This window comes from Microcaecilia unicolor, chromosome 9 (assembly GCF_901765095.1).
Source record: "Microcaecilia unicolor chromosome 9, aMicUni1.1, whole genome shotgun sequence".
Classification (NCBI taxonomy): Eukaryota; Metazoa; Chordata; class Amphibia; order Gymnophiona; family Siphonopidae; genus Microcaecilia; species Microcaecilia unicolor.
The window spans coordinates 147,672,023-147,696,502 of NC_044039.1; the positions used below are offsets into that span (position 1 = coordinate 147,672,023).

At 44.2% G+C, this 24,480-nt stretch overlaps 2 protein-coding genes across 3 annotated transcripts in view; one reads left to right on the plus strand and one right to left on the minus strand.

Annotated features, from left to right (window-relative positions):
- The window catches only part of DNAJC17 (DnaJ heat shock protein family (Hsp40) member C17), a 106,580-nt gene extending 82,727 nt beyond the window's left edge, over window positions 1-23,853 (plus strand). The window contains exon 11 of one of the 2 annotated variants that reach the window (XM_030214014.1): window positions 23,060-23,853. In XM_030214014.1, the coding sequence (XP_030069874.1) occupies window positions 23,060-23,176 (117 nt within the window). In that variant the 3' untranslated portion in view covers window positions 23,177-23,853. Of the gene's footprint in view, window positions 1-20,887; window positions 21,131-23,059 lie in introns of those variants that run through there. The other variant, XM_030214015.1, reaches the window with a different exon arrangement.
- C9H15orf62 (chromosome 9 C15orf62 homolog) lies at window positions 2,961-16,464 on the minus strand. Its single transcript, XM_030214016.1, has 2 exons — window positions 16,161-16,464; window positions 2,961-5,048 (listed from the first exon to the last, which is right to left on the minus strand). The coding sequence occupies exon 2, from the start codon at window positions 4,942-4,944 to the stop codon at window positions 4,399-4,401; it is 546 nt and encodes a 181-aa protein (XP_030069876.1). The 5' UTR covers window positions 4,945-5,048; window positions 16,161-16,464; the 3' UTR covers window positions 2,961-4,398.
- Window positions 23,854-24,480: the final 627 nt, after the last annotated feature.

The following is a 24,480-nucleotide window of genomic DNA, read 5'->3' on the forward strand; positions in this document are numbered from 1 at the left end:
GGTCGGTGGGGTATGCCTTTTTGAACAGGTAGGTTTTTAATGATTTCCTGAAGTTTAGGTGGTCGTAGGTTGTTTTCACAACTTTTGGCAGTGTGTTCCATAGTTGTGTGCTTTATATAGGAGAAGCTGGATGCATAGGTTGCTTTGTATTTAAGTCCTTTGCAGTTTGGGTAGTGGAGGTTTAAGTACGTTTGAGATGATCTGGTTATGTTTCTGATTGGTAGGTCTATATGTTCTGTCATATATCCTGATACTTGGTCGTAGATGATTTTTGTGGCCCAGGGTGCAGATTTTGAAAGTAATACATTCTTTGGCAGCCAATGCAGTTTTCCTCGGAGGGGTTTGGCACTGTCGAATCGCGTTTTGCCAAATATTAGCCTGGCTGCTGTGTTTTGAGCGGTCTGGAGTTCCTTTGTGAGTTGTTCTTTGCATCCAGTGTAGATTCCGTTGCAATAGTCTGTTTGACTTAGTACCATTAATTGTATTAGGTTACGAAATATTACCCTCGGGAACAGTGGTGTGCTGGAGCCGGCTCACAAGAGCCGGTTGTTAAATTTTGCTCCAACTTGCGAGCCGGTTGTTGCTACGTGCGAGCCGGCTCTCCTCCCTCCCTCCGGATCCGGTCCCTCACCTTCGCCTGGTCCATCGAATTCTTTGGGGCAGGCAGTCTTGCCTGCCCGCTGCCAGCGCTGACCCTCCCTCGCTGCCGGTTCGGTCTTTAAAAATGGCCACTGAGACTTCCAGAGGCGGCCTCGCGAGACTTCTGCTGAAGTCTTGGAGGCTGCCCTTGTAAGTCTCAGTGGCCTTTTGAATAGCGATCCGGCAGCAGGGGAGAGTCAGCGCCGGCAGCGGGCAGGCAAGACTGCCTGCCCCGAAGAATTCGATGAACAACTCGGGAGGGGGTGGCAGGGGAGAGAAGGGAATCAGTCGCTGGACATGGGTGGCTGGAGGGGGGGCAGGGGAGAGAAGGGAATCACTGGACATGGGTGGCTGGAGGAGGAAGGGGGGCAGGGGAGAGAAAGGAGTCGCTGGACATGGGTGGCTGGAGGAGGAGGAGGGTGGCAAGGAGAGAAGGGAGTCGCTGGGCATGGGTGGCTGGAGGGGGGGCAGGGGAGAGAAGGGAGTCGCTGGACATGGATGGCTGGAAGGGGGGCAGGGGAGAGAAGGGAGTCGCTGGACATGGGTGGCTGGAGGAGGGGGGCAAGGGAGAGAAGGGAGTCGCTGGGCATGGGTGGCTGGAGGAGGAGCAGGGGAGAGAAGGGAGTTGCTGGGCATGGGTGGATGGAGGGCAGGGGGAGAGAAGGGTCGCTGGACATGGGTGGATGGAGGGCAGGGGAGATAAGGGGAGAGAGAAGAAATGCTGGACATGGATGGAGGGGAGGGAAGAGTGAGGAAGGAGATGAGATGAGGGAAAAGGAAGAGAGGAGAAAAACTGCACATGGATAAAGAAAATAGGCAGAAGCTGGATCCACTGGACAGTCAAGTCTGTGGAGGACCAGAAATGAAGAAGAAAGGAAAGAAATAAATGGAAAGGAAGCCCTGGAAACGGAGTTAAGAGGACAGATAGCAGCAGAATCGGATACTGGGCCAGCATGATCAGAAAAACAGTCACCAGACAAGAAAGGTAGAAAAAAATCATTTTATTTTCATTATAGTGTTTGGAATATGTTCACTTTGAGAATCAGGTGCTCAACATTAAAAGTTTATATTTATTTACTTATTTATGACATTTTATCGCACATTAAACATGAATTAGATTGGAACCTGGGATCATTTAATTTTTTTTTCCTAGAGTAATGCATTGCCCCCCACCCCAGGCTCTCTCCCCGGCTATAGCCAGCTCTGCAATTTGGGAGGGCGGGCGCAGAGGGGGACCGGGAAGAGAGCCTGTTGTTAAACATTTACCAGCACACCACTGCTCGGGAAGAAAGGTTTTACGCGTTTAAGTTTCCACATTGAGTGGAACATTTTCTTTGTTGTGGAGTTCACTTGGCTCTCGAAAGTGAGGTTGCGGTCTCATTGTAATGCCGAGTATTTTCAGGCTGTTTAAGATAGGAAGGGTGTGTTCTGGGGTGATTAAGGTTGTGGGTTTGTACATATTATGTTGAGAGGATGAGGCATTGTGTTTTTTCAGTATTCAGTTGAAAAGAGTTTGCCCATGAATCCATGGTATTCAAACAGAGTTTGATTTCGTTGTTGATTTCTGTTAGATCATGCCGAAGGGAATGTAAATTGTGACATCGTCTGCGTAGATGAACAGGTTGAGGCCTTGCTTTGATAATGACTTGGCCAATGGGATCATCATTATGTTGAATAGTATTGGTGATAGTGGTGATCCTTGAGGTACTCCACAGTCTGCTTTCCAAGGTGGTGATATGATTGAGTTTGATTTCACTTGGTATGTTCTGGTGGTTAGGAAACTTTTGATCCAGTTGAGTATGTTTCCACCCGTTCCAAAATAGTCTAAAAGTCTCAGTAGTATATTGTGGTTTACCATTTTCTTTTTTTTTGTTACATTTGTACCCCGCGCTTTCCCACTCATGGCAGGCTCAATGCGGCTTACATATTGTATACAGGTACTTATTTGTACCTGGGGCAATGGAGGGTTAAGTGACTTGCCCAGAGTCACAAGGAGCTGCCTGTGCCTGAAGTGGGAATCAAACTCAGTTCCCCAGGACCAAAGTCCACCACCCAAATGCGCTTGACATGTCAAATTGTAGGAGAAGTATGCTTTTACCTTTGGCTATTTCCTGCTTGGATTTGGCCAGGAGAGTGACTAGCACAGATTCGGTACTAAGGAGGGGGCGAAAACCTGATTGTGATTCGTTTTGAAGTACTTTTGAAGTACTGCTCTGACCACGAATACCCTTACATTCCAAATGAAACTTTATTAATAAACAGATACACAGTAGATCTCTGTGACACATTTATATTTCCCAGAATAACCACTACTACTACTACTATTTGACATTTCTAAAGCGCTACTAGGGTTACGCAGCACTGTACAATTTAACATAGAAGGACGGTCCCTGCTCACAGGAGCTATAACCATTGCCAAATAATGAATTTAACAATTATGTAACAGGTTATCTTAATGTGAGGAATGTTTCTGAGAGGCTAACATTTGTTTTAACTTAAAAATAAAATGCAGTTGCTCCATCATACAGTTCACACAGCATTTTTAGTTTATGTGCCACAAAAATACATTTTGTGAGATGTAATACATTTTCTGCATGTAAAACAGGTTTTATAATTGAAAATGTCTGTTGTATATACCCACCTGTAATTTGATATGCAAAATGTAGGTGCACCAGAGTACTGTGTTTACTTTATGCAATCTGCACATAGGCATAATTTGGGCTGAGCTGCGATGTATGTGCATATTTTTAAAAATATGCAAGCAGAGAATAAATGCACATATTTATGCTGTTTGACCAGATGTAAATCTGTGCAGTAGTGGGGGTCATTATATGAGCCGGTGTTATAAAGGCACATAGGCGTCTCTGTTGCTTTTATTAAATAGAAGATACCTATACATGTCACCTAGTTGCCCTGTTATGAAACAACTCATGATAGCTGTTTTGTAAGAGTTAGTTTCATCGTGAATGGCTAAGTGTTGCTGAAAAAAATATAGGCAACATAGCTACCATGTTAATTGTAATAACCACACCTATAAATTTTACTTTAAATATCATAGTGATATTGTAGTAAGCTCCCAGGAGAATGGTTGTCATTCTGGTTTATGGGTTGAATGGGGTTAGGATGTGCTTCAAGCACTATAAAAACAATTCCTGGGTCTGGGTGTGGTGGTCAAAAATCTCCCAAGATAGCTGCAAGAAGTTCTCTCAGCAGTTTGTAGGTTTAGTCCATGTTTCAAGTTTCATTTTCTTTGATGTACTGCTCAAAACCATCCAGGTGGTTTACAATGTGACACTAGATGGAAAAATGAATTGGAAAGGAGAGAGGCAGAAATACATTTACTACATTAGGAAAAAGGGAAGAGAAAAAGTCAGTCACTTTGTAGCTGTGCCTGCAGCACTCTGTTCCTCCCTTCCCATGGGACCCAGAGACAGACAATCAAAAGACTCGGGATCAATTCATTTTCAAATACGTTTTGAAAAAAGAATTTCTGATGTGAGGACTAGAGCCAGAATAAGCTTGTCCCACAATACAGTGCTGACAACGGAAAACACAGTCTAAAAATTTGCTGGAAAGATGAAATGATGAATAAATTCTGTTGTGAGGAATGGAGGTGGCATGTGGTATATTAGGGAACCAAGTATCAAGATTTAAAAAAAAAAAAAGGGGGGGGGGGTATCCCTGTAGATTATAACGAGAGGAATCTCTAGAACTTAAACCCAGCAGTACTTTTGGAGCTGAGGCAGATACAGCTGAGGTTTATAATTCTTCAGTACAGTTTCCATTCCTACCAGGAATAGATGAACCAAGCAACAGTAAACAGTTTGAAGCAACACTGTCTCCGTAACTCCGAATGTTCAGCGTCTGAAGGATATCTTCCAGAAGTGAAGGTCCCAAGTCCAGGTGGAATGAAAGAAGAGGATCGGAGTGGTCAGGGAAACTCTCAGAGGTTTGGCTTCGTGGGGTACTAGGAGAGCTGAGAGAGCTGACACTAGATAGTGCACAAAGCGATGTGGAATATTCTTGTATATTTGAATGTGCAGAGCTGTTCAAATATAGACGTGGAGGTTTTTGAGGTGTTTGACCAAGGCGTAGTTTCTTCTGAGATAGAGGTGTTAAGTTTCCCAGGCCCTCCTCCATTTTATAACATTTAGTCCCCAGAGGTATCCCTTGTCCATTTTCTTGCAGTAGATATTTGACTTCATTTGAGGGTCCTTTTTCTGGTTCCAGTGTTTTGTGCTTGCTGGTTGACAAACTAGTGAAGAATTTTGAAGATCTAAAGGAGCCTTTTCTCCAGATGTCCATTGTGCCAGGATGGTCCTAGGATACTGGAAGCTCATCGGAGAGGTGTTTGTTGCTTTGCAGCTAAGACACACTGCATCTCAGAATTACTTCCTTCCAGCCAACTCCTGTATTGGGAAAAGAATGAACATGTCAGCTCAGTCTCACTACCCCGAAAATGTGTGCTTGCTGCAGCTAAAGATAACCATCTTGTTGGAATTGAACTGTACTGTGTAGGTCAAAGGACAAGAAGGAGGAAGAACGGATGCTTTTCACTTTCCAACCTGTGGAAGATCTGGTTTTTAATCCTTTTAATTCAGATATTGTTTTCTAACAGTAACATTTAATTGTATCTTGTTTGGTTTGATAAGAGACATTGCACTTTACATTCAGTCTACCTGCCTCGGATGTTTTGTATAAGCTTTTCTTCTGGTAAATGTTTCTAATGGTGAGACTTTTCTCATGGTTTATTTTCTTATAGATTTATAATCTAACTTTCTGAGTACAATTTTCAAAGGTATTTCTGCTCATAAAACAGAGCTTTTTAAATGCAGAAATTAGAATTTTGAAAATTGCCCACAATGGCGGGGAATTCAGTCTTGGCGCCCAAAGTTAGGTGCCGGGAAGATCCGCGCTATGCTAATATTCTAACAGATACTCCTTACTGAGAGCCCTTTAGAGAATACTAGCTTAGGGGGTCTTTTACTAAGCCGTGGTAGCGTTTTTAGCTCATGGTAGAAATCAATGGGTAGAAATCAACTGGCAGTGAGTGCCGAGATGCCCATAGGAATATAATGAGTGTCTCGGCATTTACCGCCAACTGAGTTCTACTGCAAGTAAAAAAAATGCTACCACGGCTTAGTAAAAGACCCCCTTAGTGCAGATTTCATGCCTAGCTTTGGGCTGGTCTAAATGCTGACACCTAATTTGCTAGTATTCTATAAGATTTCCCCAAACCTCTGGGAATGCCCTCAGATCTGCTCATGCTCTTCCCATGGCCAAGCTCCTTTGGAGTTGTGCATAATGGAATTTAGACACACATTTTATAGAATAGCGCCTAGGGCAGATACTCGTGTAACTCCAAATTGACACCAATTAATAGCCATTATCAATTGATCATGCCTCTTTAGTCAATTTGCCCACTGCTCTGCCTGTGGCACCCACATTTTCATGCCCAACTTTGGGTGACATATAGAATCCGGGAGAATATACTCAGGTACAATGCACATAATTATACCTATGTTTCGGGAAGTGTTCAGGAGCAGAGTTGGAGTGCACTTTAAATTTCCAAAAGTATGTGTTTTACTTTTTCACAGAAAAAGTACTCAGACAAGTAATGGGTGCAGGTTTGAGTCTGTGGCTATAGAGAACCTGCAGACTTTACACGTGGGCACTTTGCTTGAAAGCTACCCTCTTTTTTGACTTTGATATCACAGTTACTAGATTTGCTTTTTGTCGTCTTCTTTTTCAGTAATTGCTGTTATGCAGTGAACTTCCAAATCATCTTCAAAAGTTTCTGTGGACTTATTTTGATCTGCTTTAATAATTAAAGGAGTTATATTCAGCTGGTGACAGCATTTTTTAAAATTATTTAATGGGATTTATTAACCACCTTTATGAAGAGATTAGCCCAAAGTGATGTACAGCTGGTTCAATTTAACACAAAACTTAGTTTTGTTAACAGCATAACTGTAGTAAAATGACCAAACATACAATAAATGAGGTAAACTTGGAAACAGCAAAATGAAACGTAATAATAGGACTAAAATGAAACAGTATCAGACATATACACATTTAACAGCATTATAGAACAATCATATGACATAGATATGATAAGTGTCATACAATACAAAATATATCATAATAGACAGTGTAGAAGAACATTCAAATAACATAGATATGATGCAATGTCAGCATGATTCCAATGAAACACTTAATAAGCACACATTAGAACAACATAAATATGGTGTTAATTCTTTTCTTACAGTGCAGATACAGTGGTGGAAATAAGTATTTGATCCCTTGCTGATTTTGTAAGTTTGCCCACTGACAAAGACATGAGCAGCCCATAATTGAAGGGTAGGTTATTGGTAACAGTGAGAGATAGCACATCACAAATTAAATCCGGAAAATCACATTGTGGAAAGTATATGAATTTATTTGCATTCTGCAGAGGGAAATAAGTATTTAATCCCTCTGGCAAACAAGACCTAATACTTGGTGGCAAAACCCTTGTTGGCAAGCACAGCGGTCAGACGTCTTCTGTAGTTGATGATGAGGTTTGCACACATGTCAGGAGGAATTTTGGTCCACTCCTCTTTGCAGATCATCTCTAAATCATTAAGAGTTCTGGGCTGTCGCTTGGCAACTCGCAGCTTCAGCTCCCTCCATAAGTTTTCAATGGGATTAAGGTCTGGTGACTGGCTAGGCCACTCCATGACCCTAATGTGCTTCTTCCTGAGCCACTCCTTTGTTGCCTTGGCTGTATGTTTTGGGTCATTGTCGTGCTGGAAGACCCAGCCACGACCCATTTTTAAGGCCCTGGCGGAGGGAAGGAGGTTGTCACTCAGAATTGTACGGTACATGGCCCCATCCATTCTCCCATTGATGCGGTGAAGTAGTCCTGTGCCCTTAGCAGAGAAACACCCCCAAAACATAACATTTCCACCTCCATGCTTGACAGTGGGGACGGTGTTCTTTGGGTCATAGGCAGCATTTCTCTTCCTCCAAACACGGCGAGTTGAGTTCATGCCAAAGAGCTCAATTTTTGTCTCATCTGACCACAGCACCTTCTCCCAATCACTCTCGGCATCATCCAGGTGTTCACTGGCAAACTTCAGACGGGCCGTCACATGTGCCTTCCGGAGCAGGGGGACCTTGCGGGCACTGCAGGATTGCAATCCGTTATGTCGTAATGTGTTACCAATGGTTTTCGTGGTGACAGTGGTCCCAGCTGCCTTGAGATCATTGACAAGTTCCCCCCTTGTAGTTGTAGGCTGATTTCTAACCTTCCTCATGATCAAGGATACCCCACGAGGTGAGATTTTGCGTGGAGCCCCAGATCTTTGTCGATTGACAGTCATTTTGTACTTCTTCCATTTTCTTACTATGGCACCAACAGTTGTCTCCTTCTCGCCCAGCGTCTTACTGATGGTTTTGTAGCCCATTCCAGCCTTGTGCAGGTGTATGATCTTGTCCCTGACATCCTTAGACAGCTCCTTGCTCTTGGCCATTTTGTAGAGGTTAGAGTCTGACTGATTCACTGAGTCTGTGGACAGGTGTCTTTCATACAGGTGACCATTGCCGACAGCTGTCTGTCATGCAGGTAACGAGTTGATTTGGAGCATCTACCTGGTCTGTAGGGGCCAGATCTCTTACTGGTTGGTGGGGGATCAAATACTTATTTCCCTCTGCAGAATGCAAATAAATTCATATACTTTCCACAATGTGATTTTCCGGATTTAATTTGTGATGTGCTATCTCTCACTGTTACCAATAACCTACCCTTCAATTATGGGCTGCTCATGTCTTTGTCAGTGGGCAAACTTACAAAATCAGCAAGGGATCAAATACTTATTTCCACCACTGTATATAGATGGGGGACAAGATGGGTAGGTAGTACAGAGTCAATGGCTAAACTCAAAGACAAGTTCTATGTACAGTTAAACAAGATATAAGGAACTGGTCTAGGTTACAGGGTGAGCAGCAAGCAAGCTAGTCCAGGTGCAGAGTGAGAGTACATTCAGGGCCAGATGCACTAAACTTTAATGAGCCAATAACGAGCCATTAACGAACAAGTAGTAAACCATGGCATGCACTAAACAGTTTTTTCCGAAGGCGGTAGCAGGTAACGAAAACGGAATACAAACGAGTAATTACCATTGTAATGTGGACGATTCGGGATTCACTAACCATACCAACGATTGCACCGACTCATTTACTGCGATATATTTAACGTGTGGTCAGAGCTGTCGGTAAGGCCGGAGCTGTCACACAGACACGTCATAACACGTCCTTGTTGGCGTCTTTGCCCCCCCCCCCCCCCGCCCGAGGGCGCCGCTGCTCCCCGCTCCCCCCTGCCTTAAAAAAATCGTGATTTTAGGCAGCCCCAGCCCCCCTCCCTCCCTTCCTTCCTCTCTCTCTTTCTAAACAGCTCCCACCATCCTCCGCCCTGCCCCCGCCGCCCCCCCTGAGGTCGTCGCCACCGGGCCCCCCCTCCGTCTTACCGGGCCCTCGCAGCGCCTCTCACCTCTGTGTGAAGGCACTGCGACGGCAAGAACAGCTGATCCTCTTCACTGAAGAGTGTTCGGACGTCCCTCCTTTCGTCCAGGGCCCACCATCATTACGTCAGACGACGGCGGGCCCTGGACGAAAGGAGGGACGTCCAAAGACTCTTCAGCGAAGAGGATTAGCTGTTCTTGCCGTTGCAGCGCCTTCACACAGAGGTGAGAGGCGCTGCGAGGGCCCGGTAAGATGGAGGGGGGAGCGGCGGCGACGACCTCGGGCGGGGCACGGGGCGGAGGATGACGGGAGCCGTTTAGAAAGAGAGAGAGGAAGGAAGGAAGGGAGGGGGGCCGGGGCTGCCTAAAATCACGATTTTTTTTAAATGCAGGGGGGAGCGGGGAGCAGCGGCGACCTCGGGGGGGGGGGGGGGGGCGAAGGCCGTCATTAAAGGATGTCCATAACGGACGTCCATAGGCACTTTTTTTTTTTTACGTACCGACACTTTACCGAAAGGTATTCATGCATCTGATTTTTGAATACTACACCGAACATTTCTGAGGTGTTTTTTTAGTGCATTCTTCGTTTTTTCAAATTCGGTAAGAACTTTTACGTTTTACTTTTCTTTTACATTTGGTTGATGCATCTTGGCCTCAGTCACCACATGTACTAAAGGTTTATGAGAAGAGCCAGACTTTCACCTGCTTTTCTGAAGTAGAGGTGGTTTCGAATTAGATGTAGCCGTCTGGGATTGAGTTCTAGAGTGTGGGGGCTACTCCTGAGAAACTCACTGGTGGGTAGGGCATTGTACAGATGTGGGTACAGATAGTTAAATGTTGGCCATCAATCATATATTGTGCCCATATATTCAGTACTAGCAGCACTAAATAACTGCGCACAAAGTGGATGCTGGGAGTTACCTGGGTTCCACTGATGTCAAGGGTGTAGCTACCACTGAAAGAGCCCGGCAAAAAGCTCAGGGCCACCTGCTGGTAGACCTAAGGTAGAGAAATCAAGTCACCCTTCGATCCACATTCAGGAGCATGCCCACCCCCATGCCCCACCCCCACTGTAGTCCAGCATCTTTCTCTCTCCATTTCTCTCTACTCTTCTTGTGATCCAACATTTCTCCCTTTCTCCAACCTCCCACCCTCCATCTACCACCCCCCCAGTCTACCTTCAAAATTTAGTGCTAAAGGTCACCAACAGCAGCAGCGATTCACACACTTCAGTTGGCCTCAGAGCCTTCCCTCTGATACATCCCACCCCCTCTGATGCTACTTCCTGTTTTGGTGCGGCAGGACATGTTAGGGAAGGCCCCAAGGCTGGCTGCAGGCAACATGTGTGAATCCCTGCTGGCGACCTCTTCTAGTAAAGATAAGTTTGAAGGTAGATTGAGGGAGGGGTTTGAGAGAAAGGGGAGAGATGCTGGATCATGGGCAGGGAGGAAAGTGTTGGAAGAGAGAGAGAGATGTTAGACCATGGGGAAAGAAGGGATATTAGAGAAAGGGAGAGATGCTGGACCACATGGGAGAGGCAGGAAGGAAAAGAGAGAGAGATACTGGTCCATGGGACGTACAGGAGGGAAGAGAGAGAGAGAAAAAGAGATGCTGAAGATCTTGGACTATGGGGAGTTGCAGAAGGAAAAAGAGTGGGAGAGATGCTGGACCACTGGGAGGGAGAGGGAGAGATGCTGCATCATGGGGGGAAAGGGAAAGGGGTGTTTCAGAACTGTTACCATCCATGGCAGGGGTCCTCAAACTATTACCCTAGAGCTGATGCTGGGGTTTCAGACTGACACAGGGGTATGGGTGGGAGAAAAAGGCTGCAGGCTGACACTGGCATGTGACTGGGGATGGCAGAAGGGGAATTTTTTGACAGACGGTGGGGTGGTAGAAGGAGAATTAGAAAAAAGGTCTGATGCTACGGCTGGGTTGAGGAGGCTTGAAAATAACATATGGGCTGGGGATTGTAGAAAGGGCAAATGCTAAGGGATGGGTGTGTAGAAGAAGGGTTCTAAAGCTATGCCTGGGAGAAGAGTACTGAGGGCAGGGAGCTGACATAGAGGCTAGGGCTGTCAGGGAGGCAGGTGAGAGAAGGTCGTTGGAAAAGGGAGGTAGGGGCTGATGCAGGGACTGGTGATGGGAGAAAGCAGAGGGTAAGACAGGGTCAGAGTGCAGGTAGAGAGGGAGAGGAGAGTGGAGTAGCCCAGAGAGAAGGGGTCAGAATGGAAAGAAGAAGGGAGGGAAGTAGTGAGAAGGGATTAGAGTGGAGAAAGATGGGGTAAGAAGGAAAAAGTATGGAAGGAAGGGGTGAGAAGGGAAAAATCTGGAGGGGGGTGAAGAGAGGGTGAGAAAAGGGAAGGGGGTGAAGGATCTGGTGTGGGTAGAAATGGGTTGACGGACATTGGAAAGAGACAGATTAAGAAGGGAATAAGGAAACTAGGTAGTGGGTAAGAGAAAGGAGGAGGAAGCTGGATGCCAGGAAGTGTGCTGAATAATAGGTAAGAGTTGAGGTTGTTGGAGGAAGATGAATGAGGGCTGCGGAGAAGTGAAAGTGGAAGATGGGAAGATGGAAAGTTCATAAGTGAAATGTGAAAAGAAAGAAAACGAGGACTACAGGGTGAGAGAGAGAATGAGGGATAAAATCTAGCTGCTGAGTAGAGATGCACAGAAGAGAGAAACAGAGGAAAAACATTTAAGAGGAACGATCAATGTCAGAGACAGATGTAGAGAGGAAAGGGAGTCAGAAGGAAAAAAAAAAAAAGAATAAATAAGACCCTGGAACAAAAACTGGTTCCAAAATCTGGTCCTGGAGGCACCCCAGCTAGTCAGGTTTTTAGGATATCCATAATGAATATTCATGAGAGAAATTTGCATGCACTGCTTCCACCTCATGCAAATCTATCTCATCAATATTCATTGTGGATATCCTGAAAACCTGACTGGCTTGGGGTGCCTCCAGGACCAGTTTTGGGAACCACTGGATGAAGATGACAGAAGAAAAGTTGAAAAGAGAGGCTTGGGACCAAGTGGATTAGTAAAATAAAATGCCCATATATTTTATTTTCAGTTAAGTGACTGGAATATTTCAGTTTTTGAAATATGCAACCCTGATAAATTTAGACTTTACACAGTACAGAAGGAAACTATTACACGTTACTATGTACATTTTTTCCTTCATTTTGTTGTTGTCTCTCCACGTTTCCCTTCGTTTTAATCTTCTCTCTCAATTGTTTCTCCTTTCCATTCATATAAACATAGAGGATGATGGCAGCACTGTTCTCTTTAAGCTGAGTGGCAGTCCTCCAATTGCATTGCATTCACTCTGCAGCTCCTCTGTACCTCTCCACTCTTCTCTTTCCCTACACTTCTCAGGAACTCCATTCATTAGGTAAATCTCTCTTATCTGTACCCGTCTCCTCCACTGCTAACTCCAGATTTCATTTCTTTTATCTTGCTGCTGCTGCTGCTGCTACTACTACTACAAATCATTTCATTCTTGCTGCGCCATATGCCTGGAATAGTCTGAGTACATCAAGCTCCATCTCTGGCCGTCTTCAAATCTAGGCTAAAAGCTCACCTTTTGAGGCTGCTTTTAACTCCTAACTCCTATTCACTTGTTCAGTATCCATGTCTGTTTTATCATTTCCACCCTAGTAATTCCCTTATCCCTTATTCGTCCTGTTTGTCAATCCTGATTAGATTGTAATCTCTGTCGAGCTGGGACTGTCTCTTCATGTTTAAGTGTACAGCGCTGCATACGTCTAGTAGTGCTATAGAAATGATAAGTAGTAGAAACACATTTCTGTTTCTTTAGTGTTGTATTGCATTCATATATCTTGGAGTTCCTATTTCTAGTTTGTGGTTGCCGATTTTGTATTTAAAGCTCTGTCTATATTCTGCAGGAGTGATAGATGTGAGATATTTTACTGTTAGTTTCTCTATAGGGATCTGTAGTCTGACTTGTTCTGTTTCTCCAGCAGGAAGTATATTGGTATTCTAGGGTGCTGCATTCAGTTCTGGTTGCCATATCTCAAAAAAGATATAGCGGACTTAGAAAAGGTTCAAAGAAGAACGACCAAAATGATAATGGAGATGGAACTCCTCTTGTGTGAGGAAGGCTAAAACATTAGGGCTCTTCAACTTGGAAAAGAGACACATGAGGGGAGATATGATTGAGGTCTACAAAATCCTGAGTGGTGTAGAATGAGTAGAAGTAAATCGATTTTTTTTTTTTTTTTTTTTTTTTTTTTTTACTCATTCCAAAAGTACAAAGACTAGGGGACACTCAAGGAAGTTACATGGAAATACTTTAAAAACAAATAGGAGGAAATATTTTTTCACTCAACAAATAGCAAAGCTCTGGAACTCTTTGCCAGAGGATGAAGTAACAGCGGTTAGTGTATCTGGGTTTAAAAAATGTTTGGACAGGTTCCTGGAGGAAAAGTCCATAGTCTGCTATTGAGGCACACATAGCGAAGCCACTGCTTGCCCTGGGATCAGTAGCATGGAGTGTTGTCACGATTTGGGTTTCTGACAGGTACCCCCCAGACCGCCTGGCACTAACCAGATAGTGCCGCAGCAGTCTGCCTGGATCTTCAGTGGCACCTATCCAACTATATGCCACTTAAAATCTGGATATGATCCAGTCACTGCTACTTACCGGGTAGGAGCCCTTTGTTTCTATACCTAACTGCATTTTCCAACTCCTGTTTCTGTGTCCTCTCTTATTGTGTTGGGATATATTTTTGTTTCGAGCTCTCCATTCTTCTTCCTCTTACCTTTTTCTGTGCCTAGTTTTGCTATCTATATCAATGTTTTCCCATCGGTGTGCCATCAGATCTGATCAGCTGTTCCATAAAATAGTCACCATTAACTGATGCTCAAATCCAGACCAGCACCTAGATTCTGTTCTCATCACCTCATAGCAACAACACACCAGTGGTGTCTCTTAAGCATTCAGGAGATCCTTTCTGAGAAAATGCTTAGTCAAGTATTCCTCTCCTTCCTAGTCCGGAAGTGTAGGAATTAAAGGTGTTGTTAGTCAGGTGCTGCACAGCACCTCCTTTTTTTTTTTTTTTTTTTTTTTCTTTCTTGCCGCCTTCTCAGATACAGTGGGTTGAGGAGAGTATGTGTCCAACACCCTGGGTGTTGGGAGGCGTGCTTGTAACCGCATGTGGCAGCTAGTGTTACTAATATAATCAAGCCTGTTGCCCAAACAGCCTCAAAGTCTCCCTTCTCCTGCACTTGTACATGGAAGTAGTTGGTTAATGTGTATCTTTGCTCTCTTTCTTCTTTTATTTTAAAATTTGGAAACGAGAGTAGTGGGAATTTCAATGCTTCCATAGCTCTTCTTTAGGCCATCAGAGCCAGCCCAACCACTAGGGTGTCCACCTAGGTCAGCACAATTTAGAGGGCAGCAGTTAGCATGTCTATAGACAACTCATGGCAACCAAAACAAGGCCATGAGCATCTGCTCATGCTGAAGGCTCACAAGGTCCTGCCCCATCCGAACTTCCTGAGTCAGAGAGGATGGCACCCGGTGTGCCTTGAGCCTGCATGGATGCTCAAGGCCTCATGCCGACCAGGACAAGTGTTCTGTAGACACAGATTGCTGTGCTAGTGCCACTCTGGAGAGGGAAGGGAAGGAAAGCTGCTGAACCCCTTGGGCAGAAAGAGGAGGACATTTCAGGAGAGAGGGAGGAGAGAAGGGAAGGGGAGAGATGATGGATACCACAGAATAGGGGAGATGGTGGGACATGGCAGGGGGGGCCTTGAGATGCCCCTTGGGTGGTTGGGGGAAGGGGTGCACAGCTGAAGGTTCACATAGGGGTGTAATATCTTTCAGCTGGCCTTGTTGTTCTTCTCTATGTCCACACTTCCTGTTTCATGGAGCTTCGTGTGCCATGCAAAAATTTTATTAATGTAGGTGTGCCTTAGGCTTACAAAGGTTGGGAAATACTGGTGGAGTTGGCAGATTGTCTGGAATGACTTCCTAGAACTCCTTTGGCTCAGTAAGTGGTTTTCTTTTTTCAGATCCTGTCTCACTTGATTTGTAGTCTATGATGAGAGTGGGGAAGGCTTCAAAACCTCCACACTATGAGCCTACTAAACCCAGCAAACTTTTTAAAAATGTTTTTCTCCTGCATTGCCGCTTTAATTTATTGGAATGGTTTTGGGATATATTTGTGCACAAACAGTACACAAAATTAAATTGCATTTACTGTGATGGCAGTTCTGTAAGTGTTCACCTCCTTTTAGGAGCGCTGATGCAGTGTCTGTAATATAACTGATGCACAGATGCCATTCTAGAATATTAACGAGTGAATGCGGCACGGTTGCATGTAACTTGCATTATGTGCGTAAGTGGGAGACATGCCCATATCCTGTCCACAGTCCTTCCACCTGTATGTCCTTCCTACAGTTATGCACTACAGCAGTGGTTCCCAAACCTTATCCTGGAGGCCCACCAGCGAGTCAGGTTTTCAGCATATCCACAATGACTGTTCATGAGAGAGATTTCATACACTGCCTCTACTGCATGCAAATCGCTCTCATGAATAGTCATTGTGGATATCCTGAAAACCTGATTGGCTGGTGTGCCTCCAGGATCAGCTTTGGGAACAACTGACTGGTTGAGGTGCCTCCAGAACCAGGTTTCTGAACCACTGCACTATAGCACTTACACTTTAGGGCACTTAAACATGTAAGGGTTATTTTTTTCTGCTGGAATTGAGGAGCACTGACAGCAGAGGCAGAGTAAAGAAGTATTTAAAATTTAAGGATGATTCATCTACAGCTCCAAAACCTGCTGATGGCATAAGGGCGACAAAAGCCTGTGTTCAGATTTAAAATTCTATTAAAATAATGTGAGTGAAGATGGCATTGATTGCTCACTTCACTGTAAAAACTATCAGGTACCAATAGGAAAACAAAACAGAGCAAAACCCAGTGAACTTAGCCCAAGCATTCAGCAACAGTGAGCTTAGACAAGCCCAGTGCAGGCAGAGTACTTACATGCCACAGCAGTAGAAGTAGTAAATGAGCACAGAACCTGTTGCGATGTGACGGGTGCAGTACCAGCAGACTTGGAGTTTATGGTGTTTTCGGAAAGGTGGAGCTGGCTAAATCCACTGCCTTGGGTTTTTCTTACTTGATGCTTTTTGAGTTCTCTCTCTTTTTCTCGCATACGTCTCGAGCAGTCCGTCCTGTGTTTCCCATTCTCATTTGTGTCCTCCGCCTCTCCCTCAGCTCGTTTGCATGCTAGTGTTTTTGTAAGGGAGCAGCCCTCTTCAGTCAGGTCAGATTGTTTGCTGTCCTCGGATCAGTAGGCGTGTTTGTCATTGCTGTAGACTCTGGATGCTAACAGAGTTGAAGTAGGTGCTCCCACAGGTTGATACAGGGAGCATTCAGAAGAGTTACTGAACCAGTTTTAGATTAGATGACTCAGTGTGCCCACAAAGTCATTAATATAGCTTGGTGTGCATTTTAATTACTAGCCGGCCTGTTAATATGATAACCATTTTATTTTTATGAGTGCTATTAAAGAATTTCATAGTAGTACAGAGCTATAACAGATGAACCCAAGTTACTTATGTATATTGGATGGAAGCTTTTCCTTTCCAGAAGTGTAAAACATCTGAACAGTTCTAGTGCTGACTATTCTGCTGCAAAGAATGCCTTGATGTGCTTGGACCCAGCAGTACAGAGATATCACAGTACATGATTTGTTTATTAGGATTTATTTACCTCCTTTTTGAAAGAATTCACTCAAGGCGATGTACAGTAAGAATAGATCAAACATGAGCAATAGGCAATTACAGCAGAAACATTTTCAAATAACATTACAAAGTATGGCCTAGTATACTACTTACAATATGAACACGGTGGTGGACTTTGGTCCTGAGGAACTGAGTTCGATTCCCACTTCAGGCACAGGCAGCTCCTTGTGACTCTGGGCAAGTCACTTAACCCTCCATTGCCCCATGTAAGCTGCATTGAGCCTGCCATGAGTGGAAAAGCGCGGGGTACAAATGTAACAAAAAAAAAAACCAAAAACACAATACGTAATAGAGCATTTTAAGTGATCGTGAAGGGTAAAGCAAAGATGTAACATATAGATAGGTAAGAGAGTATGAAGAATTAGAAAGTAAGGTGATTGATTTAAAGAAAGTTGCACATGAGGTTAGAGAGATGGTTAAATATTATGTCAGCTAGGGTAGGAATGGATATACATGACCTGCTGCAGTATGTGCAGCCCAAGTCACTCCTTGTGTGTGTGAGTGAAACTAACGAGTTAGTTAATTCTTCCATTAAAGGCCTGGTTGAACAGCCAAGCTTTCACCTGCTTCCTGAAATAGAGATAGTCTTGTGTTAAGCGGAGCCTTTCAGGCAGTGCATTCCTATATGTGGGGGCTACTCTGGAGAAGGCTCGCTTGCGGGTATCACATCGTGTATTGTCTTTTGGAGAGGATGTGGTTAGTGAGAGTCCTTGAGAGGACCTTAATGTTCTTGGTGGTGTGTGGACGATCATCCTATTCTTCAGGTACTCAGGGCCATTTCCTTTCAGGGCCTTGAAGGTCAGACATAGAGTTTTAAATTTAGCCCTGTAGTGTACTGTTAATGAGGGCAGATAAGGACTAATTGGCTATTCTCATCTATGGTGTTAAGAATATATTTTAACATCCAAGGCACAGCTGTGTCTATTGCTCATCTCCAAGCTGGATTTTGCCTTCTTTATTGGCTCTCTGCCACTGTGGGATAGATAAGCATACAAGTTCCACATGTAATCTAAAGGGCTATTGAAAGTGTTGAGGCTGTTGCGCTGCTTGGGCCTCCTTAACCTTCCTGGCCTATATCTGACCACCACTGGCCTGCTGGCATTGACCTGCTTTCTTTCTGGGGTCTTGTACACTGCTGGTTCCAGATCAGCTACTCTAGTTGGTGTCACTAGCATGTGATTCCTGCACCTTCTTTTCTCTTTATCACCTCTCCCCTCCTCTGTGTGTTTGCAGTACTGCAGTTTCCCATGCCTGATCTTATCACTGCTCCCTTTATCTGGCCCAGGCATGTTTGAACTCTGTCACAGTGAAGTCATTCCAGGCATCAGTAAAGGAATATTTTTACGGGTTTCCTGTAAACCTTCCTATCAGTTCCTATCATGACCATTATCCTTGAAAGTGGCCAGGTTATATGTGAATGGACCATTCATACTCCAGCAGTTTAGAATAAGTTATACTGTAAAATGCATTCCAAGCTGAAATGTAATATTTTAAAGAAAACTGTGAATATCTGTATAGATGGAGAGGGAAGGGGATTTATTGGAGGGGGAGTGATCTATCTTATTTTATTTATTTATTTATTTTTATTTTATTGCATTTGTATCCCACATTTTCCCACCTCTTTGCGGGCTCAGTGTGGCTTGCAATAAGTTGTGAGTGATAGAAATACAATTTGTTATTACTCAGTTATGGATTACATTGTGAGGAGTTATGCGAGACAAACTCAGAGTATCATTAAGGAATATAACAATGGAAAAGAGCAGTGAAACACTCATTCCTTGGTCATTTGAGGAAGAAACTTTCATTTACCTTTGTGCCTCAGAAAGCCACACGTGAAATACCAATAATGGAAACACAAGTCCTTAAAGGCAGCCAGAAGGAGACTCTCCTTATCCTTAGTGGCTAAAAAAAAAATCAACATATTTGCAATAACAGAAAGGAGGGATTCCTCTATGGCAAAACCCAGCTAGAGTAATAAAATCTGGTATGGAATTCACACAGATGTTTTAGATTCCATGGATCAGAAGTATTAAGTATTTTTTCCACAGCCATAACAAACTGCTTAGTTTGACTGGTCCTAGTTGTACCAAATTCTAGGTTTGCATATATTGCTCTGCACCCTATTCATTAGTACAAAGATAAATGCAGGGACATACGGCATTAATTTAGTACTGCCACTAATACCTGTCCTAGGCTAATCCAAATGCAAAATCTGATCATAATAACCGAGAGTTAACATTCCAGCAAGAGACTGACCTTTTTGAATTGGTTTCCAAAACTTTGCTTAAGCCGTGATGCGACTCTTTAGCCTCTAATGCAGTGATTTTCAATCTTTTTCATCTCGTAGCACTCTTACAAGGCGCATAAATTGTCAAGGCACACCACTGGAATCTAACCCATACCTGCCTGTCCCCACTAAGATCCATTCCATCCCCACAAGTAATCCCCTCCATCCCCACCCGTACCCGTACCCTTCCAAAGTAGTTATTTCATTTAATTATGCTACTGAAATACATTAGACCACCAATATACCTGCTACTGGGAAACTGGAACAAGATGGACTGTTACAGATTCCTGCATAGACACCACACCAGCAGAATTCCTCACCTTAGCTGCAGATGCAGAACACGACTCTCATCCGATACAAAATAGGGAACTGCAAAAAAATATGCAGACAAAAACTGAAAGGAGTTACCAGATTCTGCAAGTCATGCAGCACTAGAGAAATAGAAAGAAATGTATGAGCTCCTATACAGTGCAAATAAAGCCAACAAATGTAAATTCTCAACATAAATTCAGTTGTTAAGCAGAAAATAAAATCATTTTTCCTACCTTTGGTGATTTTATTATTCCAATTATCTTGTGCCAATTATCTTTGGCTCTGCTTTCTTCTGTCTGTGCTTTTAACTCTGTTTCCAGGCTTCCTTTCCATTTGCAATTTCTTTTCTAACCTCCTGCCCTGTCTGTTTAGTTCTGATCTTTCACGTTCAGCTTTCTTTAATTTCTCTGCCTCCTTCTCAAATCTATCTTGTTTTCCCTCTCTCATGTGTAGCCTGTCTCCCCTCTTCTCTTCCCTCCCACATATGTGCAGCCTATCTCCCTTTCCCTCCCACACATATGCATACAACCTGTCTCCCCTTCCCTCCTACACATGTACAGCCTGTCTCCCCTCTTCCCTCCCACACATATGCATACAACCTGTCTCCTCTTCCCTCCCACACATATGTATACAACCTGTCTCCCCTTCCCTCCCACACATGTACAGCCTGTCTCCCCTCTTCCCTCCCACACATATGTGTACAGCCTGTCTCCCCTCTTCCCTCCCACACATGTGCAGCCTGTTTCCCCTCTTCCTTGAGTCTAATCTCTTCTTCTACCTTCCTCCACCCACCCCTCGGGCCTCTCTCTGCTCTCCGCTCCAATGCTTTCAAACTTTGCATTGCTGGCAGCTTTTAGAACAGACCTTTCTCTGGCCATCATGAGGCTTTCCCTCTGCAACGTCCCTCCTGTACAACAAAATAAAGTTGCGTCAGAGGAAGGACCCCCAGGGCTGGCCAGAAGAAGGCCTGTTGTAATAACTGCCAGCAACTGCAAAATTTGAAGATCGAGGTGGAGAGGAGAGAGACCCGAGGAGTGGGAGGAAGAAGATCATAGGCATCGTGCGATTTGCCAGGTTATCTGGAGGGGATTCCCAGACTCCCTGCAACACACTTGGGGAGCAGCTACGGCACACCTGTTGAAAAACACTGCTCTTATGCGTGTTTTGTATATACTTTGGAGCATAATGTCATGCATGCCATAATATAAAAAACATTGATATATTCCATGATGTCACATATTAAAAATGAGGTAAAACTAATGTCTGTAAGCCCCGTGAGTTTTCAAACTTTTCAGACTTTAAAGAGCTAGCCTAGTAACAGCGTTCAGGGCTTTAGTTTCTGAGCTTTGTTGTCTGTTTCTTAGGTCAGCTGAGGAAGAGGTGTTCACAACCCCCCTGAGTGAGTCCCAGTTGTCATGCTCCACTGGCTGAAGAATGCATTTGTGCCAGGTTCCAAAGAGAGTAATGGTCTGTGCTGTACAACCAAAGGACTGGGGCTGCAGCAACTGACTGCAGGGGAAAATGTCCCATATCTTTGCACAGGAAGACTCCTGCCATCTTATCTCCAAGAGGTGCTGGCACCAGTGAGCTGGAAAGTCAAACTAGCAGCAGAAAACTTCCTGGGGTGATATGATAGAGGTCTACAAAATAATGAGTGGGGTAGAGCAGACAGATGTGAAGCCGTTTGTTTACGCTTTCTAATAATAATAGAACCAGGGGACACAAGATGAAATTAGAATGTGGTAGGTTTAAAACAAATCGGAGAAAGTTTTTCTTTACTCAGCGCGTGGTTAGACTCTGGAACTCATTGCCGGAGAAGGTAGTGACGGCAGCTGGCCTTGCTGAGTTTAAAGAGGGTCTGGACAGATTCCTGAAGGAAAAGTCCATTGATCGTTATTAAATTTTGGGTTTTTGCCAGGTTCTTGGGGCCTGGATTGGCCGCTGTCGGAGACAGAGTGCTGGGCTTGATGGACCTTTGGTCTTTTCCCAGTGTGGCAGTGTTTATGTGCTTATGGCAGTGTTTATGTGCTTATGACCTTAAATAAGAGGGGGGAAAAAAGGTCAAGTATCATTATTCTGCTCCGTGGCAGAATGCGTGGGATAAACACAAAGGATTCCTATATGGGAAGAGAATAGAATCAAAACAACATAGCCATTCTTAAGCAGCAAATCCAGTAGTGGGGAAGTAAGGCTATTGCCAGGCAGACTTTTAAGGTCTGTGTCTTGATTATGGCTAGATAGATCTGGTTGGGCTAGAGCGGACTTCCAACAGCAACTTCAGTAGTTGAAAATTAAGCCAGTGCCAAGCAGACTAATGCAGTCTGTGCCCTGAAAATGGCAAGGACAGCTCAAAATCAAGTATACATTTGTTCTCTCTTGTTGGGTAGACTGGATGGACCATTATGGTCTTTATCAGCCGCCATCTAGTATGTTACTATGTTGTGTGGGACAAGGAGAGAATTTGAGTTTCCTGTTTGTTCATACTAGGCTTCTTTTTATGCACAGATGGGAAAACATGTGCGGTCTACAAAATATGACAGGTCCATACTTTGCCTTAAGAACTGATTTCATTTAGTTACAGTTCCCTCACTATATTATTCCCTTCTCCTGATAATGCTCCCCCATGATACTATTTGAGTTACAATGATTTATTAAGAGGACCTGGGGCAGTGGCGTAGCAGGGGGGCTGCCACCCGGAGCGGTTCGCCGTTGCACCCCCCTCCCGGGTGCAGCACGATGACACCCCCCCCCCCTCGGCGCATCAACACCCCCTCTCCCGACCCAGTGCCTACCTTCCTCCGTGCAACCAGCTCCCTACCTTTAAAAAAAATATCAGAATCCGAGGCGAGGCGCAGCGCCTCGCGCCTGCACGTAAAAGAAATGTGGACCGTTTCCTCGGACCTTCTCTCACTCTGTCTGTCCCGCCCTTGCGGAAATAGGAAGTTGCGTCAGCGGAGGGCGGGGACAGATAGAGGGAGGGAAGGCCCGATGAGACGGTCCACATTTCTTTTACGTTCAGGCGTGAGGTGCTGCGCCTCGCCTCGGATTCCAATATTTTTTTAAAGGTAGGGAGCTGGTTGGACGAAGGAGGGTAGGCACTGGGTTCGGGGGGAGGGGGTGTCATCATGCTGCACCCAGGGGGGAGCTGGCAGGAGGCACCTCCCCTGAGCTGACACCCGGGGCGGATCTGGGTGAGCTTTCCATAGGTGCCTCCATTATTTTGCAGCTCTATTGGGGGTCATACATTTTTGTTTGGCCACAAGCATGGGGTCACAGTCACAAAAGGATTGATGAGCACTGGTTATAAATTTGGTAGTCATACAGTATTTAAGCAACTGTTCCTTAATGCAGACAGCAGATGAATCCATGAACTGTGCCCCCCTACCCTACCAGTGTCCATCTACAGCAAGTGGAGATATACTGCATATATCCTGGATTCATCTGCTGTGGCTAAAGGAAAGAAAATTATCAGGTAAGATGTAATTTTTCCTTTCCAGTGCTACTTCATATTGACTAATAATTTGTATTTCCCCCAGGGTTCTGTGCGCTCAGAACGTGACTATGAAAGTCTGGTTATGATGCGGATGCGGCAAGCAGCAGAGAGGCAACAGTTGATTGAGCAGATGCAACGGGAAGATGAAGAAGAATCTTAATACGTAGCATGGGATGAAGGCAATTGTATCTCTTCTATATTCAGCATTCTATCTTCTTAATTTAACAATTTAATAAAACTGTGGGAGGTGTTTTGTTTTTTAATTTTTAAAGAAATTCTAGAAATCTTGTTTTCTTTCTCTATGGTGTTGCTTTGTGACCAAGGAGAGAGCCCTGAAATTACAGTAAGAAAGACTTGGGTGAAGCCTCCATTCTACAGTACAACTATTAATCATTTCTATAGGGCTCAAGACACACACAGCACTTCACATGCACACAAAGTTCCTTCTCTATAGAGCTTACAGTCTGTTCAAGGAAGACATAAAGACAGAACAAATACTAAATGAAACCCCTTAATTCTTTTAGGGAAATGGTTAAAAACAACCAGGGTTAAGATTTAAAAGCAGTCTCAAAAAGATGGGCGTTTAAGGCTGGCTTTGAATTGGTCCAGAGCAGAGTCGGTGCCTTATGATTCAAGAAGGCTTATTCCAGGCTTGTTGTGCAACATGATGGAAAGAACAGAGTCTAGAGGTGGCAGCGGAGGAGGATGACACAGATATGACGTAACCAGATGAGTAAGGCTCAGGAGAAGGGGCATAGGGAGAAATAAGAGGAGCTGCAGAATGAATGCACTTGTAGATACATAAGAGAAGCTTGAACTAAATATAGGAATGGATAGGGAGCCTACTACTACTACTATTTAGCATTTCTATAGCGCTACAAGGCATACGCAGCGCTGCACAAACATAGAAGAAAGACAGTCCCTGCTCAAAGAGCTTACAATCTAATGAAGCCAATGAAATAATTTGAGGGGTTATGCGAGTGTAATTCTCCTAGCAAAAGCTGAGTTGTGCAGTTGAAGTTTGAATAGATTAGGAGAGGTCAGCAAGAGACGTATGAGGAATAAGTTGCAGTAGTCATAGGGTCTCATTTTCAAAGCACTTAGACTTACAAAGTTCTGTAGGTTATTATGTCTAAGTGCTTTAAAAATATGCATCTAAGTGGGAAGTGATGACTGCATGAGGGTTTCGTAGTATGGAAAGGATGGAGTTTGATGATGTTATAAAATAGGACAAGTTTTAGAAGTGTGTTGGATATGGATAGAGAAAGAGTTAGATAACTCAAAGGTTAACTCAAATAAATAAATCCCCAAGACTAGAGGGGGGGTGGGGGGACATGAGATTGGTTGGGGAGAAGATTAAAAATAACTCTGTCTTGGCCATGTTAAGTTTCAAATGGCAGTAGGATATCCAGGTGGCAGTTGTCAGATAAGCAGGCTGATATTTGGTACTGGATTCCTGGTGAA

Bases quoted from the DNA above. Each gene is read 5' to 3' on its own strand.
- C9H15orf62 (XM_030214016.1), bottom strand. From the start codon at position 4,944: ATGGACATCTGGAGAAAAGGCTCCTTTAGATCTTCAAAATTCTTCACT.